The sequence below is a fragment of the Pseudonaja textilis genome, chromosome 3, assembly GCF_049901715.1.
Source record: "Pseudonaja textilis isolate UNSWEBS1 chromosome 3, rPseTex1.2, whole genome shotgun sequence".
Taxonomy (NCBI): Eukaryota; Metazoa; Chordata; class Lepidosauria; order Squamata; family Elapidae; genus Pseudonaja; species Pseudonaja textilis.
Window position 1 is genome coordinate 1,724,261 of NC_141992.1, and position 18,283 is coordinate 1,742,543.

The 18,283-nt window shown below is 48.1% G+C and overlaps 1 protein-coding gene across 1 annotated transcript in view; it reads right to left on the bottom strand.

Annotated features, from left to right (window-relative positions):
- The window catches only part of KIAA1755 (KIAA1755 ortholog), an 82,444-nt gene extending 64,541 nt beyond the window's left edge, over positions 1–17,903 (bottom strand). The window contains 2 exon segments of the mRNA XM_087928686.1: positions 3,053–3,250; positions 17,886–17,903. Coding sequence (XP_087784812.1) covers positions 3,053–3,250; positions 17,886–17,888 — 201 coding nt within the window. The 5' untranslated portion in view covers positions 17,889–17,903.
- Positions 17,904–18,283: the final 380 nt, after the last annotated feature.

Genomic DNA, 18,283 nt, shown 5'->3' on the forward strand with positions numbered 1-18,283 from the left:
ACTCTATTCTACTCTACTCTACTCTATTCTATACTCTACTCTACTCTACTCTCTACTCTACTTACTACTCTACTCTACTCTACTCCACTCCACTCCACTCCATTCCACTCCTCCATTCTTTATTCTATTCTATTCTATTCTATTCTATTCTATTCTATTCTATTCTATTCTATTCTATTCTATTCTATTCCATTCCATTCCATTCCATTCCATTCCATTTCATTCCATTCTATTCTAAGAATGCACCGTGTCAGCGTTCCAGAAAAACCCAACTCCAACCAAAAACTCCGAGAGAGGCATTTTCTCAAAAGTTCTCATTGGGTTAGAGTTGTCCTACTGGCACACCTGGGAGAGTCCCGAGCCTGAGAGTTCCGGGTTTTCCTTCAATCATTCAAAACGCAAAACCCACCCCAGGCACCCCTCAGTCCATCACAGGCCCCCTCACCATCCGTTCCAAATGGAGGCGTCCCCTCTACTCCTCCCCACCCAGGTGCAGGAATCACATGACCTTGACCGAAAAGAAGAATGCTATGATGTCTAACCACATACGCTCCATGAAATCCCCCCTCCCAACTTCCCAGGCACAAGAATGTAGCAGCGTAGAAACTTGTGGTGTTAATATGGCTTCCAAAGCTGACATACTGATGAAGTTACCTAGTGTGGTAGTGAGGTGTCTTTAAGCACACAACCAAGCTCAAAGACCACCAAGGATCCCATGGTTCCTCCTCCTCCTCCTCCTCCTCCTCCTCTCCACAAACCCTATTCCTTTCTAGCACTGATGACGTTCCCTAGGTGGGTCATGTAATGTCTGCAAGAAAATAACCAAGCTCAGAGAGACCAAGAACCCCACAGTCCTCCTCCTCCTCCTCCTCCTCCTCCTCCTCCTCCTCCTCCTCCTCCTCTCTCTCTCTCTCTCTCTCTCTCTCTCTCTGCAAACGCCACTCCTTTCCTAGCACTGATGATATTACATACTTGGGTCATGAAATGTCTTTTTTAAAAAAACAAGTAAACTCAGAGAACACCAAAGATCTCATAGACCTCCTCCTCCACTCTACAAACCTCACTTCCTTCTAGCACAGATGGGGAATTCTGGGAGTCGAAGTCTCCTCCTGTCAGTGTGTGCTCCCTTCAAAACCCAAGAAAGAAATACCCAGACTCCATGGATCAGAGCAAAGTTATTCTTTTACTGGGAATTGAAGAGGAAGCTACAGATGGAATTCCGAAACTGAGAATTTGGCACGCAGATCACATATACAAAGGAATAGAATTGTTCCCACCCCCCAAAGTCCAGAAGTCTCTTCCAATTAAAAGTTCTGAATATGATCATGTGGGCATCTTCAGGTGGTGATGAGGCCTCTGTCCGTTGACCTTGACATATTTTGATAAGACTTCACAGCTGCGCAAAAGGGGATAGAGGCTAGCAAGGAAATGGAAAGTTGAAAGGAAGAAATCATACACCCCCTCCTTTTGCTTACCCACAGTAAAGGAGTGTAAAACACCTCCAGCTCTCTTCCCCCCACAATTACCCCTCCCCCCCCCTTGCTAATGACAGCGAAAGAATTAAGCCTAGTAGTAGAGAAGATAAAGTAGGTAGGATATGGGAGAGATAAATGAGATAGACAGCAGTTAGGGTACCTGAAGAGATCTTGAGGCTGACACCTCCCCATCTTCAAGTTGCCAAAGGCTGTCCCCTAAGACTAGAAGGCCCTGCCATGAGTCAACAAGAGCGGTGCAACTTTTTCCTTTTGCAACAGTTGTCGGCAGGTGGGAGACACACGACCTGATTTTATTGCACAACTGCAATTCTACCATTTGCATGAAGTTACCATGCTGGGTGTGTCTTTGCTGGGGCTTGCTCCAGACACCTGTGGACACTGCACTGGAGCCCAACATCCCAGAGCTGCCGGTTACATGGAGAGGGAGAGGGAGGGGGAGAATGAGAGAAAGAAAGAATGAGAGAGAGACAGAGAGAAAGGTAGAAAAAGAGAGAGAGAAAGAATGAGAGATTATGACACAGAGAGAGAATGAGACAGAGAGAAAGAGAGAGAGAGAAAGAGAGAAAGTGAAAGAATGAGAGAATATGAGAGAGAGAGAGAGAGAGAGAGAGAGAATGAGACAGAGGGAATGAGGAAAGGAGAGAGGGAAAGAAAGAGAGAAAAAGAGAATGAGAGAATGACAGAGAGAGAATGAGAGAGAAAAAGAGAAAGAATGCGAGAGAAAAAGAGAGAGAGAATGAGAGATAAGTGAGAAAGAGACAGAGAAAAGGAGAAAGAGAGAAAGAATGAGAGAGAATCAGAGAGAGAGAATAAGAGAATGAGAGAAAGAGAGAAAAAGAATGAGAAAGAGAGAAAAAAGAGAAAGAGAAAGAATGAGAAAGAGAGAAAAAAGAGAAAGAGAAAGAATGAGAGAATATGAGAGAGAGAGAGAGAATGAGAGATAAATGAGAAAGAGACAGAGAAAAGGAGAAAGAGAGAAAGAATGAGAGAGAATCAGAGAGAGAGAGAGAATAAGAGAGAATGAGAGAAAGAGAAAGAGAGAAAAAGAATGAGAAAGAATGAGAGAATGAGAGAATATGGGAGAGAGAGAGAGAATGAGACAGAGAGAATGAGAGAAAGAGAAAGAATGAGAGAGAGAAAGAGAGAGTGAGAATAAGAGAGAATGAGAGAAAGAGAAAGAGAGAAAAAGAATGAGAAAGAGAGAAAAAAGAGAAAGAGAAAGAATGAGAGAATGAGAGAAATGGGAAGAGAGAGAGAGAGAGAGAGAGAGAGAATGAGACAGAGGGAATGAGAGAGAAAAAGAGAAAGAATGAGAGAGAAAAGAGAGAGAGAATGAGAGATAAATGAGAAAGAGACAGAGAAAAGGAGAAAGAGAGAAAGAATGAGAGAGAATCAGAGAGAGAGAATGAGAGACAGAGAGAGAGAATGAGAGACAGAGAGAGAGAATGAGAGACAGAGAGAGAGAATGAGAGACAGAGAGAGAGAATGAGAGACAGAGAGAGAGAATGAGAGACAGAGAGACATCCCAGGCCTGGGGATTTTCCTTCTGTACTTACGCAGGCAGCTTGTCGGATGTGCTCCAGGAGACGCTTCAGAGGGATGAGGAAGTCCAGGAGGCAGCAGAGCCCATCCCCGTGGTACCTGGACTCCAGGACCCGGAAGAGCTGGCTCAGCACCGTGGGAGCTGTGACCTCGAAGGGAGGGAAGAGCCCTGACAAGGTGTTCTGCACAGCGGCATCCAGAGATTGGGGGTCCTGCCGTGGGGGAGGGAAGAAGGAAGGGAGAAGGAGGAGGAGAAAGGGAAGAGGGGAGGGGGAGAAGAAAGGGAGAGAAGGGGAAGTAGGAGAAGGAAGAAGAGGGGAAAGAGGATGAGGAGGGGAAAGGAGGGAGGGGAGGGAGGAGGAGAAAGGGAAGGGGAGGAGGAAGAGAAGAGGAGGAGAAGGAGAAGGGAGGGAGAGAAGGAGAAATAGGAGAAGGAAGAAGAGGAGGAGGAGAAAAGGGAGGAGGAGGAGAGAAAAGGGAGGGAGGAAGAGGCATTTATTTTATTATTTAGTAAATTTATCTGTCAGCCTTCTCACTTGTCAAGCAATTCACGGTGACTTACAGTGTCATAAAACACAATCTAAAACCATCCAAGCACCCGTAGAAGAGTCCAGGGTTGAACTGCGGGATCCTGGCTTGTTTACTTGCAAGGCGTTTTGTGACCCAACTAGGGAACATCATCAGTCCTAGAAGGGAGACAGAACAAGTCTAAACCCGCCTCCCTTCTAGTACTGATGATGTTCCCTAGTTGGGTCATGACACATCTGCAAGAAAACCACCAAGCCCAGAGAGCACCAAGGACCCCACAGTCCTCCTCCTCTTCCTCCTTCTCCTCTTCCTCCTTTCTGCAAACCTCATTCCCTCCTTGCACTGATGATGTTACCCAATTGGGTTGTGAAATGTCTCCAGGAAAGCAACCAAGTACCCCAAGAGCACCGAGGACTCCACAATAATCAAAGCATGAAAACCACAAAGCATGAATTATTAATTATAAATAATTCCCTCAACCCTGTTCAGCTATTTACAAAGTCTGCACTACTATTACTGTTAATCTTCTCATCACTCCTTATCATTCATCCCATCTCACGTGCGACTGTATGGCTGTAACTTTCTCGCTTGTATCCTTACGATTTATATTGACTGTTTTCCTAATATGATTTGATTGTTCATTGTACCCTATGACTCTCATTAAGTGTTGGACCTGATGATTCTTGACTCTTGACGGATGTCTCTTTTCTTTTATGTACGCTGAGAGGATTTGCACCAAAGACAAATTCCTTGTGTGTCCAATCACATTGGCCAATAAAAGAATTCTATTCTATTCTATTATGATTCTATTCTATTATTATTGTACCCTATGACTATCATTAAGTGTTGGATTTTATGATCCTTGACTCTTGGCGAATGTCTCTTTTTTATGCACACTGAGAGCATTTGCACCAAAGACAAATTCCTTGTGTGTCCAATCACCCTTGGCCAATAAAAGAATTCTATCAATCTATCTATTAAAATCAGAACACTGGAATGGGGCTGAATTGCAAACATTGGTGAGTTTGGATTAATAAAAAAACCTCTTGATGGATCAAATTTCAACCCACGGCAACTCATAGGATGGGCCAGATCCACACGTACCTGGTTCGCACCATTTTTAGATCCAGGCCAGGACTCCATTCTTTCTTTGGGTTGGCCCAATAAAATTAAATTGATATTAATTTGCTGCTCGACATTTAAATGTTTTCATTATGTCATTACGGTATTTCTAACATGGTACGATGCCCAGAGTTGCAAATAATGAGATGGGCGGAATGTACATTGAGTCAATAAATTTAATTAAATTAAACAGAGCATCCGTTAGTCAAATGATTGCAATTCCAGTCGTATTGGTGTTTTCTGCCCTATCTTTAACTGCACTGGGGTTGTACCAACTACGACGTTGTGCGTAGTTTGCGCCAGCCAAAGTTTTTAACGTAATTTTGTTTATTGCATTTGAACTTTATATACCATCCGGTCTTACAGCCTCAACAAATGCAACTTAAATGGCCGATAAAAAGAACTTTAAATATAAAATCGATGAGTAACATCCGCAGGCGCTGATTAACTCAGACCTCCTAGTGGTCAACGTTAAGATCTCCACCAAGATCTCCACCTTGCAAAATCTCCTGAGGGTTGGGGGCAAGCAGGCCCCCAGGGAGGGGAGGGGGTGTTACTCGGTGACCTCCCCCTCAAGGGAAGCGTTTTCTAAGACAAGGTTTGCCACACGGAGCGACTTGAAAATGACTTCAACTCCCAGAATTCCCCAGCCTGGCCAGTGTTTCTCAGCCTTGGGAACTTCAAGATGGGTGGACTTCAATGCCCAGAATTTAAAGAAGCTAGACAGTCACTTGTCTGACACGGTATAGGTTCTCCTCCTTGAACATGGGGCTGGACTAGAAGACCTCCAAGGTCCCTTCCAGTTCTCTATATACTATTCTGTTCTGTTCTATTCTATTCTTTATTCCATTATCTATGCTATGCTATTCTACTCCTGTATTTCTATTCTATTCTATTCTATTCTATTCTTTATTCCATTATCTCTGCTATGCTGTGCTATTCTATTCCTGTATTTCTGTAGGATTCTCTTCTCTTCTCTTCTCTTCTCTTCTCTTCTCTTCTCTTCTCTTCTCTTCTCTTTTCTTCTCTTCCCTTCCTTCTCCTCTCTTCTCCTCTCTTCCCTTGTATATTCTCTTCTCTTCTCTTCCCTTCTCCTCTCTTCTCTTCTCTCTCTTCCGTTCTATATTTTCTCTTCCCTTCCCTTCTCTCCTCTCCTCTCTTCTCTATTGTATTCCATATTATTATTCTATTGTAGTCATTTTCTATTGCATTACATTTTCTATTCTATTTTCCATTCCGTTCTATATTTTCTCTTCCCTTCCCTTCTATATTCTATATTCTCTTTTCTTTTTCTCTCTTCTATATTTTCTCTTCTTTTCTCTTCTCTTCTCTTTTCTCTTCCCTTCCCTTCTATATTTTCTTCTCTTCTCTCTTCTGTTTTCTTCTCTTCCCTTCCCTTCTATATTTTCTCTTCTCTGTTCTGTTCTCTTCTCTTCCCTTCTATATATTCTCTTTTCTTTTTCTCTTCCTTCTATATTTTCTCTTTTCTCTTTTCTCTTCTCTTCTCTTCTCTTCTCTTCTCTTCTCTTCTCTTCCTTCCCTTCCCTTCCCCTTCCTTCCCCTCCCTTCCATCCCATCCCATTCCTATTCTATTCTAAATTCCCCAGCCTGACCAGTGGAGGGGTGGGTGGACTTCAACTCCCAGAATTCCCCAGCCAGCAGAGCGTACCGTCGTCAATTGTTCTTCGTATGTTTTGTCCTCCAGTCCCCTAATCCTCTCGGTTGCTCCTCCCCGCGCTCTTCCCAGAGTCTCAACGTCTTTCCCAACATCGTGGCGACCAACACTGGATGCGGGATTCCCAGTGCGGCCTCCCCAAGTCTCGATAAAGCGGTGCTAACATTTCACCTGATCTTGAATCCTGGAGGGCGGGAGGAGCGTTGTTGGGAGACACCCCGTCCCTTCTCACTTTATGTCCACAGTGGAGATCTTGTGGTTCAGCAGACTTCACGGGGAAAGAGAGAGAGAACTTGTCCAACCAGTTTTTCTATCCACCCCCCACCCCACCCCTTCCTTTTGCCCGGATGGCTGCAGATGAAAATTCTGCAGGCAACACCTTCATTTTCAACCGGAAGGGATTTTCTCCCCTGAGAAAAAGTGTTCAATTAATTACAACTCCGGCAGTATACAATTTAATCCATATAACATTAATCTCCCTCTCTCTCTCTCTCTCTCTCTCCCTCTCCCTCTCTCATCTATCTATCTATCTATCTATCTATCTATCTATCTATCTATCTATCTATCTATCTATCTCATCTATCTATCTATCTATCATCTATCTATCTATCTATCTCATCTATCTATCTATCTATCTATCTATCTATCTATCTATCTCATCTATCTATCTATCTCATCTATCTATCTATCTATCTATCTATCTATCTATCTATCTATCTATCTATCTATCTATCTATCATCTATCTATCTATCTCATCTATCTATCTATCTATCTATCTATCTATCTATCTATCTATCTATCTATCTATCTATCTATCTATCTCATCTATCTATCTCATCTATCTATCTATCTATCTATCTATCTATCTATCTATCTATCTATCTATCTATCTATCTATCTATCTCATCTATCTATCTATCTATCTATCTATCTATCTATCTATCTATCTATCTATCTATCTATCTATCTATCTATCATCTATCTAAAAGCGAAATACCACTCAGGCATCATCACAAAATCTCCAGAACTGTAAAGCCTACAAACTTGAAATTTGCCACGTATGTTCCTCATGGCTTCTAGGGGCTCACTAAGGATTTTTTGAAATGACATTAGTATTTGGTATATTATTATTATTAACATGCTCTGATGCTAAAGAGTTCCACTCCCCCTCCCCACCTGGAAAGAAATCTCTTCCAAATGCAAAACACAAGCAGAGGAGTTTCCGTTTTATAGCACCAAGCAGCTTTAGTACAGAACAGTTGAGCTAAGCCACGCCCAGGCTCCTTGCTGTCTCCTTCTTGCTCACACAGCAAATACTTGCTTTAGTTTCCAAACAGCCCTCAACTCTCTCACACACTGACAGGACGCTAGCCAGATGAATACCGATGGATGCTGATAGGCAAGAGGCTAAAAAATATTTCCCTTATTTTCCTCCTCAAAAACTACGCCCGATCCTATCTATTCACTTAACCACGGTGAGCAGACGGGCCATAAAATGAGGTGGAACTCAGTTAACAAATGTCTCACTACACAAGAGGAATTTGGGGCTCAAAAGGAGCACGGTGTCCAAGTCGAAATACTCAAATCGACCCAGTTAAAATAGCTCGATCGGGCAACTAAAGAACCGCTGCACATGCGCACACGCTCCCACTGGTGAGCTGGTCTTTGGGTCACTGCTGCACCTGCAGAAGGGCGCATGCATCGGAGGGCGACAGGACACACGCACCTTGCATTTTGGGTATGCTCGCATGCGCACGCTTTGGGCCCTTGGTGCCCCAAAAAAGGTTCACCATCACCGCGCTAGTGTATAAACGAGAGCCAACCTTACCTTCTTCTAGCACTGATGTTGTTCCCTAGTTGGGTCACGGAAAGATCTGCAAGCAAACTGCCAAGTTGAGAGAGCACCAGGAACTCCTCCCTTGATGGATGGTTCTAATTGTAAAGAAATTTCTCCTTATTTCTAGGTTGCTTCTCTGCTTGGTGAGTTTCGATCCATCGCTTCTTTGTCCTGCCTTCAGGGGCTTTGGAGAAGAGCTTGACCCCTTCCTCTTCTTTGGGGCAGCCCCTGAGATATTGGAAGATCCTCTCCTGTCTCCCCTGGTCCTCCTCTTCCCTCGACTGGCCAAACCCAAACCCTGCAACTGTTCTTCATATCTTTTAGCTTTCAGTTAAATTAACTTTCAGTTAATTTAACTTTTAATTATGTTTGTTGCTCTTCTCTGCACTCTCTCCAGAGTCTCGTTTTTTATTTATTTATTGTGGAGACCAAAACTGGATGCAGTATTCCAAGGGTGGCCTTACCAAGGCATTATAGAGTAGAATAACAGTGTTGGAAAGGACCTTGGAGGTCTTCTAGTCCACCCCCTGGCTCAAGCAGTAAACCCTACACCATTTCAGACAAGTGACTGTCCAGATTCCTCTTAAAATCCTCCAGCGGATATGAAGCACCCACAACTTTCTGGTGGCAAGCTGTTCCACTGGTTAATTGTCCTCACTGTTAAGACGAAGTTTCTCCTTACTTCCAGGTGGCTTCTCTCCTTGATCGGTTTCCACTCATTGCTTCTTGTCCTACCTTCAGCGGTTTTGGGGAATAGCCCGACCATCTCTCCTTCGTAGCAGCTCCTCAAACCTCGGAAGACTACTCTCATGTCCTTCGCTTCGTTACTAGAGATACCTCCTTTCCTGCAACCGTTCTTTGATGTTTGATCCTCCAGGTCTTAGTTGCTCCTCTCTGCACTCTTTCCAGAGTCTCAATCTCTTTTTTTTTATATCGTGGCGTCCAAAACTGGACGCCGGATTCCAAGTGTGGCCTTACTAAAGCATCATAAAGTGGTATTAAGCCTTCCAGTGGTCTGGATTCTATGCCTCGATTGACTCCCTCTTCTTTGGGGCAGCCCCTCAGATGCTATCCTGTCACCCCAAGTTCCTTCTTTTCCCCAGACTAGCCAGGCCCACTTCTTCCTCCAGCCCCTTATATCATCTTCGTGGTTTCTCCTCTTCCCTTCTGGCGCTTTGGAGAATAAATTGAGCCCCTTTCTTCTCTGGGGCAGCCCCTCAAATACTGGAAGGCTGCTATCCTAATCCTTCTCTTCAATAGCAAGGTTTACTCAAGGAGTAAGGGGGTGCAGAGTAAATGAGAGGCAGCCCTGGAGAACTGGCATAGTAAGAGAGCGAGCATGCCGCAGCAAGTAGCTGGGGGCGGTTTCACCTGGAAGCAGCCCAGGCAGCTGGCCAGGTGGTATCAGAGTTGGCCCAGGTAAAATGCAAACAGGGAGCGGTCCGGCCAGGCCACAAAGGCCTTGTTTGCAGAGGGGGTGGGAGAGACCGCCCTGATCTCACCAAGGGGAGATGAGTAAGGGCTGGATCCCAACCGATAATAAAGACTCGGGCCAGACAGGTAGTCTTTGAGTTACGACCGTTTGTTTAGTGACCGCTCAAAGTCACCATGGCACTGGGAAAAAAAGGGGGGGTGGATTGATGACCGTTTTCTCACGCTAACCACCCTTGCAACATCCCTGGGATCCGATGATTCGAACTGGGACACCTGGCAACTTGTCTCATAGTTATGATGGTCGCAGTGTCCCAGGGTGGGGGGGTGGGGTATTACGTGATCCCCTTTGGCGACCTCCTGACAAGAAAAGCCAATGGGGGTAGCCGAATTCGCTCAACAACCGGGGGGCAGATTGAACTGCAGCGATTCATTTAACAACGGTGGACAGGAAGGTTGTAAAAGGAGGTAAAACTCATTTAATAGGGGAGTGGGTTTGTGGAGAGGAGGAGGAGGAGGAGGAGGAGGAGGAGGAGGAGGAGGAGGAGGAGGAGGAGGAGGAGGACTGTAGAGTCCTTGGTACTCTCTGAGCCTGGTGTTTTCTTGCAGACATTTCATGACCGAACTAGGGAACATCATCAGTGCTAGAGGAGTGGGGTTTGCAGAGAGGAGGAGGAGGAGGAGGAGGAGGAGAAGGAAGAGGAGGAGGAGGAGGAGGAGGAGGAGGAGGAGGAAGGGAGGGAGGAGGGGAGGACTGTGAGGTTTTCGATGCTCTCTGAGCTTGGCATTTTTCTTGCAGACGTTTCATGACCCAACTAGGGAACAACGTCAGTGCTAGAAGGGAGAATCTGCAGGGAGGAGGAGGAGGAGGAAGGATGGAGTGTGGGGTCCTTGGGGCTCTCTGTGCTTGGCAGTTTTCTTGCAGACATTTCATGACCCAACTAGGGAACATCATCAGTGCCCTAGAAAGTAAACTATCTCTTTCTAGTGTGCGTGTGTGTGTGGGGGGGGAACTGCCCTTGGATGACGGCAGTGGGGCCTGCACTGAAGTGGATTTCAGCCATTTTGAGTCTGGGGGGGTCCAAGAAACCCAGGACTTCGGTCTGGCTGGTGCCAACCTCGACCTACAAACAGATGCTACTCTGGTTGCAAAAGGTCACAGTCTGAATTTAGCTCTCCTTGCCCGGGGGAAGCTGGCAAGGGGCATGTCAGAAGGCGGTCTGCGCGTAGAGGACAGACCACACACACACACACACACACACAGAGCCCAGCAGGTGCCAGCCTGGTGCCAATGCCAAGGTTGCCCCCCCCCACCCCCCTGGGCCCCCCAACAAAGCCGAGGCTGCGATCCTATCCCTTCCAGCCTTGTGACTTTTAATCCCGGGGAAGATCCTCCCATTGGGAGCTATTTTTAAAATCCTTTTTGTAAAGGCTGGGAGAGCTTTGGAGGAGCTGTTTACGCATACCCCAAATTAAAATCATCTGCCGAGGGAGGAGGAGGAGGGGGGGAGGGAGGAAGAGGAGGAAGAGGAAGAAGGAGAAGGAGGAACAGGAAGAAGAGGGAGAAAGGAGAAGAGGAGGAAGAGAAGAATAAGAGAAGGAAGAGGAGGAAGAGGAGGAGGAGGAGGAGGAGGAGGAAACTCCCAATTTTTTTTCCCCCAGCATTGATTAGGGAAAGGCAAACGGAAGGAATAGAGAAAGAAGGGGGAAAAAAAGAGGAAGGAGGAAGGGAAAAAAAAGGAAGGAGTTTTAAACATGTTCGCCGCCTTGAGTTATTTTTAAGCAATAATCAAGCCTGGATAAAAACCAAATACCCCAATCAAAGGAATGGCGGAGAGCCCCTCCCAAGCACATCCCTGGTACCTCCCTTCCAACCCCCCCCTCCCCAAAAGCAGAGGGGGCAAAATCAAGCCCCCCCCCATCTACCTACAACCCCCCCAGGGCTGTGCCAAGTCACCCAGCTGCCCTCCCCTTGCAGAAAAGCCCCTCTGAACCCCAATTTTTTCTGGCCACCTCAGGAGGAGGAGGAAGAGGAGGAAGGAAGGAAGGAGGAGAGCAAGAGGAGGGGGGAGGGAGGAAGAGGAGGAGGAAGAGGAGGAGGAAGAGGAAGAAGGAAGAGGGAGAAAGGAGAAGAGGAGGAAGAGAAGAGAAAGGAGAAGAGAAGGAAGGAAGGAAGGAAGGAAGGAAGGAAGGAAGGAAGGAAGGAAGGGAAGAAGAGGAGGATGGAGAGGGAGGAAGAAGAAGAGGAGGAGGAAGAGATGAATAAGAGAAGGAGAAGGAGGAGGAGGAGGAGGAAGGAAGGAAGGAAGGAAGGAAGGAAGGAGGAGGAGGAAGAGGAGGAGGAGGAGGAAGAAGGGAAGAAGAAGAAGAAGGAGAGGAAGAGGAAGGAAGGAGGAAGGAAGGAAGGAAGGAAGGAGGAGGAGGAGGAGGAGGAGAGGGACAAAGCTCTCTGGGGACAGGAAATAAACAAGCAGTCAAGTTCCCACCCTCATGAAGTCTCCTCCAGCTTTGGAAATCTGGTCTCACCGCCAGCCTCGGGTGTGGGGGCGATTCCTGGGTCTGAGTTCAAGTCTGCGGGTTTTTGGGTGTGTGTCTCAGGCTTTCTGGCTGGTTGGGGAACAGTCTCTCCCCCCCCCCCAGGCCGGACGGGTGTTTTTTTTGACTGTTTGAAACTGCAATGGAAATTCACGCAGGAAGGTGGAGAATATAGAATGATGGGGGTGGAAGGTACCCCAGAGGTCATCCAGTCCAACCCCCTGCTCAGGCAGGAGACCCTTACGGAATTACAGAATAACAGACTTGGGAGGGACCTTGGAGGTCATCTAGTCCAGCCCCCTGCTCAGGCAGGAGACCCTTAGGGAATTACAGAATAACAAGGGTTGGAAGGGACCTTAGAGGTCATCTAGTCCAGCCCCCTGCCCAAGCGGGAGACCCAATCCAGGGATTGACTTACAACAGCTCAAACAGTGTTTCAAGTTACAACAGCACTGAAAACAGGGTCTTATGACCATTATTCACAGTTACGACCTTTGCAGCATCCTCCCTGGTCACGCGATCAAAATTCGGATGTTGGGCAACTGACTTGTGTTTACAACGGCCGCAGCGTCCGGGGGGTGTCACGTGATCCCCTTTTGCAACCCCCCCCGACAAGCAAAGTCCATGGGGGGCAGCCAGATTCACTTAACAACTTGTGTGACTCTCTTAACAATTGCAATGATGCGTTTAACAACGGTGGCAAGAAAGTTCGTAAAGTGGGGCAAACCCCACTTAACAATTATCTCACTTTAACAACAGAAACTTTGGGCTTAATTGTGATTGTAAGTCAAGGACAGATTGTCCTTGAATTACAACAGTCCGTTTAGTGACCATTCAAAGTTACAAGGGCTCTGAAAAAAAGTGACTTAGGACCATTTTTCACACTTACGACGGCTGGCAGCTCCCCCAGTGTCACGTGATCAAAATTCAGACACCTGACAACTGACAACTGAGCACAGATTCAATTAACTGCCCTGTGACTAACTTAATAGCTGCAGGGATTCGCTTAACAACTGGTTGTAAAATCAGGCAAAATTCAATTAACGACTTCTCACTTAGCAACAGAAATTTGGGGCTCAGTTGTGGTCATAAGTCAAGGAGTATCCATTCCAGAGAAATAGTTTTTCTGCCTCTTCTTGAAAGCCTCCACGGATGAAACTCCCACAACTTCCGAGGGCAACTTCTGTTCCATTGAATATAGAGTAACAGTTGGAAGGGACCTTGGAGGTCATCTAGTCCAACCCCCCGCCCTTCTCTCTGGGGCAGCCCCTCAAATATTGAAGCACTGCTCTCCTGTCTCCCCTGGTCCTTCTCTTCCCTAGACTAGCCAGGCCCGGTTCCTGCAACCGTCCGTCGTATGTTCGAGCCTTTAGTCCCCTAATCATCCTAGTTGCTCTTCTCTGCACTTTTTCTAGAGTCTCCACATCCTTTTTTACAATGTGGTGGCCAAAACTAATCCAGGAGAGAACCAACCTACAACGAAGATAAAAAAGAAATCCTGGCATTGAGAACTATTAATTAGAAACTGTTGAAATCCACAAACTGCCATAAAATGGAGATCTATGTAAATATTCATATTTAATGTACGGTATAATATCTATGTCATTATACTTATATTGTATCCTGAAAAATATATAACATCTTTTATGGCTATGGAATAGAGAACACAGTACACAGACTATAATTATATAGATTTATCTCTGACTCTTCTCTTTCTAGATCTACTGTATATATGTACTTAATGTTATTATGATATTTTTCTCTTTTGAACCAGTGACCTATATACACGAATCACTTTTTATTCCCATTATTAAGGCACCGGGAATTAGTATTACCAATATTAGGAATAACTGTCAAGTAATTATTGTACCGGCGAGAAAATTATGTTGAAAGATATCAGCACATCTTCTGTTGTAGAAATGTTTGTAAATATTTTAACATTTTGAATTTTTGTAAATATTTTAACATTTTGAACTTTTGTAAATATTTTAACATTTTGAATTTTTGTAAATATTTTAACGTTTTGAATTTTTGTAAATATTTTAACATTTTGAATTTTTGTAAATATTTTAACGTTTTGAATTTTTGTAAATATTTTAATATTTTGAATTTCAATAAAGGATTTTTTTTCATTTTTAAAGAAGAGAGAGAGAGAAAAAAAAAACTATTAACCAGTGGAACAAGTTGCCCCCAGAGGTTGTGGATGCTAGAGATTTTCAAGAGGCGGCTAGACAGCCCTCCGTCTGAAAGGATACAGGGTCTCCTGCCGAAGCAGGGGGGTTGGACTAGATGACCTTCAGGGTGCCCTTCCAACCGTGTTTTTTTTCCTGTTGTTACACAACCGGACACAGGATTCCAAGGGTGTCCTGGCCGTGGAATGATGCACTGGGCTGAATGCCATGGATTTCTCTTCTCTTCCTTGCAAATTATGCTGAATTGTTGCAGGGGTTAGTGTCAGAATAAGAGCCGGGGGGAACTTCCTGTTGGGAAAGGTCAAAGGTTCCAGGCTTTTGCACGGGGATTGTGAAATGGGTGGGCTGCCCTCCGAGGGCCACGGCTGCCCCCTTCCCCCCCCTGTCACCTGACACCCCACCCACCCACCATCCAATGCCAAGCCTCTTTCTCCACACCTTTGCTGGGATGTCTCTCCCTTCGCACCAGGCCACCTGTGGCTCTCCCCATGCCAAAGCCCCTCTGGGAGCCCCCCCGCCCCCAGGCCCGGAGGAGGAGGAGGAGGAGGAGGAGGAGGACTCTGCAAGCCAACTAACTCCTTTCTCTTTCCTTTTCTTTCTGGAAGGAGACTCCCCAGACATCACACACACACACACACACACACACACACACACACACACAAAGTTTTTTTTCTTTCCAAGCCGCAAAGTTTTCCAAGCCCCCAGGCTGCCTTTCCAAACAGCTGCTAATAATCTCAACCGCCCCGGTGCCAAACTTTTGTTCCTGCTGCTGAAGACATGAGCAGGGGGGATATTTTGGGGGTTTTCGGTGCGTGAGAAAGAAACTTCTCCCTGCAGAGCCAAGAAGAAGGAGGAGGAGGAGGAGGAGGAGGGAGGAGGAGGAGGAAGAAGAGGAGGAGGAGGGAGGAGGAGGGAGGAGGAGGAAGAAGAGCAAGAAGGAAAGGAAGAGGAGGAGGAGGAGGAAGGAGGAGGAAGGAGAGGAAGGAGGAGGAGGAGAGGAAAAGGAGAGAGAAGAGGAAGAGGAAGAGGAAGGAGGAGGAGAGGCAGGAGGAGGAAGAGGAGGAGGAGGAGAGGAGGAGGAGGAGGAGGAGGAGGAGAGGAGGAGGAGGATGAAGAGGAAGGAGGAGGAGGAGGAGGAGAGGAAGAGGAGGAAGAAGAGGAAGAAGGAGGAGAGGAAGGAGGGGAGAAGGAGAGAAAAGGAAGAGGAGGAAGAGGAAGAAGGAGAGGAAGAGGAGGAAGAAGAAGGAGGAGGAGGGGAGAGGAAGGAGGAGGAGAGGAAAAGGAAGAGAAGAGGAGGAGGAAGGAGGAGGAGGAGGAGAAGAAGAGGAGGAGGAGGAGGAAGAGGAAGAAGGAGGAGAGGAGGAGGAGGAGGAGGAGAGAAAAGGAAGAGGAGGAGAAAAGGAAGAGGGAGGAGGAGGAGGAGGAGAGGAAGGAGGAGGAGGAGAGGAAAGGAAGAGGAGGAGGAAGAGGAAGGAGGAGAAGGAGAAGAAAAGGAACAGGAGGAAAGGAGGAGGAGGAGGAGGAGGAGGAAGAGGAGATAGGAGGGGCTGCTAGAAAGTTGGGGCTCTGGCAGGCCGTCTTTGGAAGCAGAGCAAAAACGTCTGGGGGAAAAAAAAACCCCCGATATATTTTCTTTTGCCGTCCTTCTGCCAAACCGACCAGCCACAGTTCCGGGGATGCCTGAGAGACCCACAACGCCGCCAAGCCCAAACCGTGTTTGTTGTTCTTTGGGCTCACAAGCTCAGACGAGACCTACAAACCCGCCCAGGTTTCGGGGCTCTTCACCAGCGCCACGACGATTCGGAGACGACCCGCAACCGCCCAAGATCACAAAGGTCCCACAGCTGCCAAGATTGCCTGGAAAGTTGGGGGCGCTGGCCAGGCCGCCTGGGAACTTTGCACACACACCCCCTCCCCAGACCTTGGGGCCCTGAGCCCTCCATCTTTGGGGAGCAGGGCCCCCAAAAATTATTTTTTATTTTATGTGTCCGTTCTTTAGCCCAACCAAACGGCCACAGGTATGAGACGCCTTCAACACACAACGCCGCCAAGTCGAACAGCGGGCGTTGTTGGCTTTTGGGCTCAACCCCTAAGCCCAGAAGTCACCTACCATCGCCAAGATTTCGAGGGTCCGACAACCACCCAGGTCTTGAGACCCCCCACCATCGCCAAGATTTCATGCCTCGGCCAGGCCCCCTTCCCGGGGAGGTCCAAGCCACCCGCTTTGGTTTACCCCAGGGCTCCCCAAATCTCAGCCACTTTATAAGCCTGGTGGACTTCAACTCCCAGAATTCCCCAGACAGCCAGACAGCCATGTCTGTTTCTTTCTTTTTTTCCTCTTAACCTCCTCAAGTGGAGAGAGATGGCAGAGGAAGGGATGACAAGAGAGCAAGCCATGCCGCTGGCTGGAGGGAGAATTCTGGGAGTTGAAGTCCACCAAGTCTTATAAAGCGGGCAGGTTTCGGGGAGACCTGGTTTACACCCAGGGCCACCCGCTTGATGCAAACCCCAGTCACTCTGCCACCACCACCACCCCCTACTCCCTTGTGCCCACTTGGCGACCAGAAAGATTGCCTTGGCACCCGGGGCAAGACCAAAGCTGCGAAAATCGGGGGGGTCGAGCCGCGTCCCGCAGAACCCCGGCTGAGAGACTTGGCTCTTCGCCAAGGGAGACTGGGTGGTCCTTTCCCCAGCTAACACCTGGAAGAGACCCAAGCTTTCGCCTTCCAACCCCGTCCTCCTCGGGGCTCACCTGGGGCCCCCACCCCAGAGCCTACCTAAAATCTTTGGAAGCTCTCAGGTGTGGGGGGTGTTTCCTTCCGCGTTGCTGGGGGAGAAAATTTGTCCCAGCCTCTTCGCCCACTTTTAATGGCTTGGGAAAACTCAAGGCCGCCGCTGCCCGCGATAAGCACACCTACCTACCTTACCTGGTCTCTTCCCACCCGCCCACCTGGACTCTCCCTGCCCTGGAGGGGGAGGGCTCTAAACTCAGGTAAACACGAAAGGGGTTTTTTTTCTCTCTCTCTCTTTTAAAGGGGTTTCTCACGCTTTTTTTTTCGGGGGGGCGGGAGTGGGGGGGAAGAGGGGGAGGACCTGCAGCCTGCAAACGACTAAGTTCACAACCGGCGCAAAAGTTTTGCTGGCCCGCGAAAGTAGCCGAGGGGGTTTCGAGGGTTTTATTTTTTTTGCAAAGCAGTGGCTGGGAATGGGGGGGCGGAGGTTCGTCTTTGGAAAAGGGGGGTCTTCGAGCAGAAGAGGGGCGCCCGCTTTTTTGGGGGGGAGAACCTGCAGCCTGGACAAAGCCGGAGCGGAGTTGAACTCGGGCAAAAGTTTTGCTGGCTCGCATCGGATGGAGGGTTGCGTTAAAGTAGGTGGGGGGCGGGGGGCGGGGGGTTGCAAAGGAGGGGATGGGGGGCGGCAGGGTCTCCCTTGGCCCCCGAGGTTTGTCTTTGGGAGGGGGAGGGAGGAGAGGGGAGGAAAGGGGCGCCCGTTGCAAAAGGGGGAGGAACAAAGGGGTTCTCATTACCATGGCTCCTTCGGGGGACGCTGGGGGCAGCGAGGCGGGGAGGGGCGCCCCCAGACCCCAATATCCTTCCTTCCGGGGCTTCCTTCACCGGGCGGCGGCGGCGGCGGCTTCTTCCTCTGCCTCTCCCCGGCTGCCCCATCGGGATCCCGGCCAGGCATGTCTGCCCAAGCGGCGTCGGTTCTTGCCGGGCTGGGGAGGGCAAAGAGGGGGCGCGGCGGATGGGATCCAGGTGTGCTTCGCCCCCCCGCCCGCCCCCTCCGGCGCCTTCTTCCTCCCTGCAACCGGGGACGCCCCGCGACCCGGCGCTGCCTCGCCTCGGTCCGGCCTTGGAGCGGCTGGCGACGAGGGAAGGGCTCTCGGTCGGGGGTGGGAGGGGAAGGGAGGGAGGGGAAGGGGTG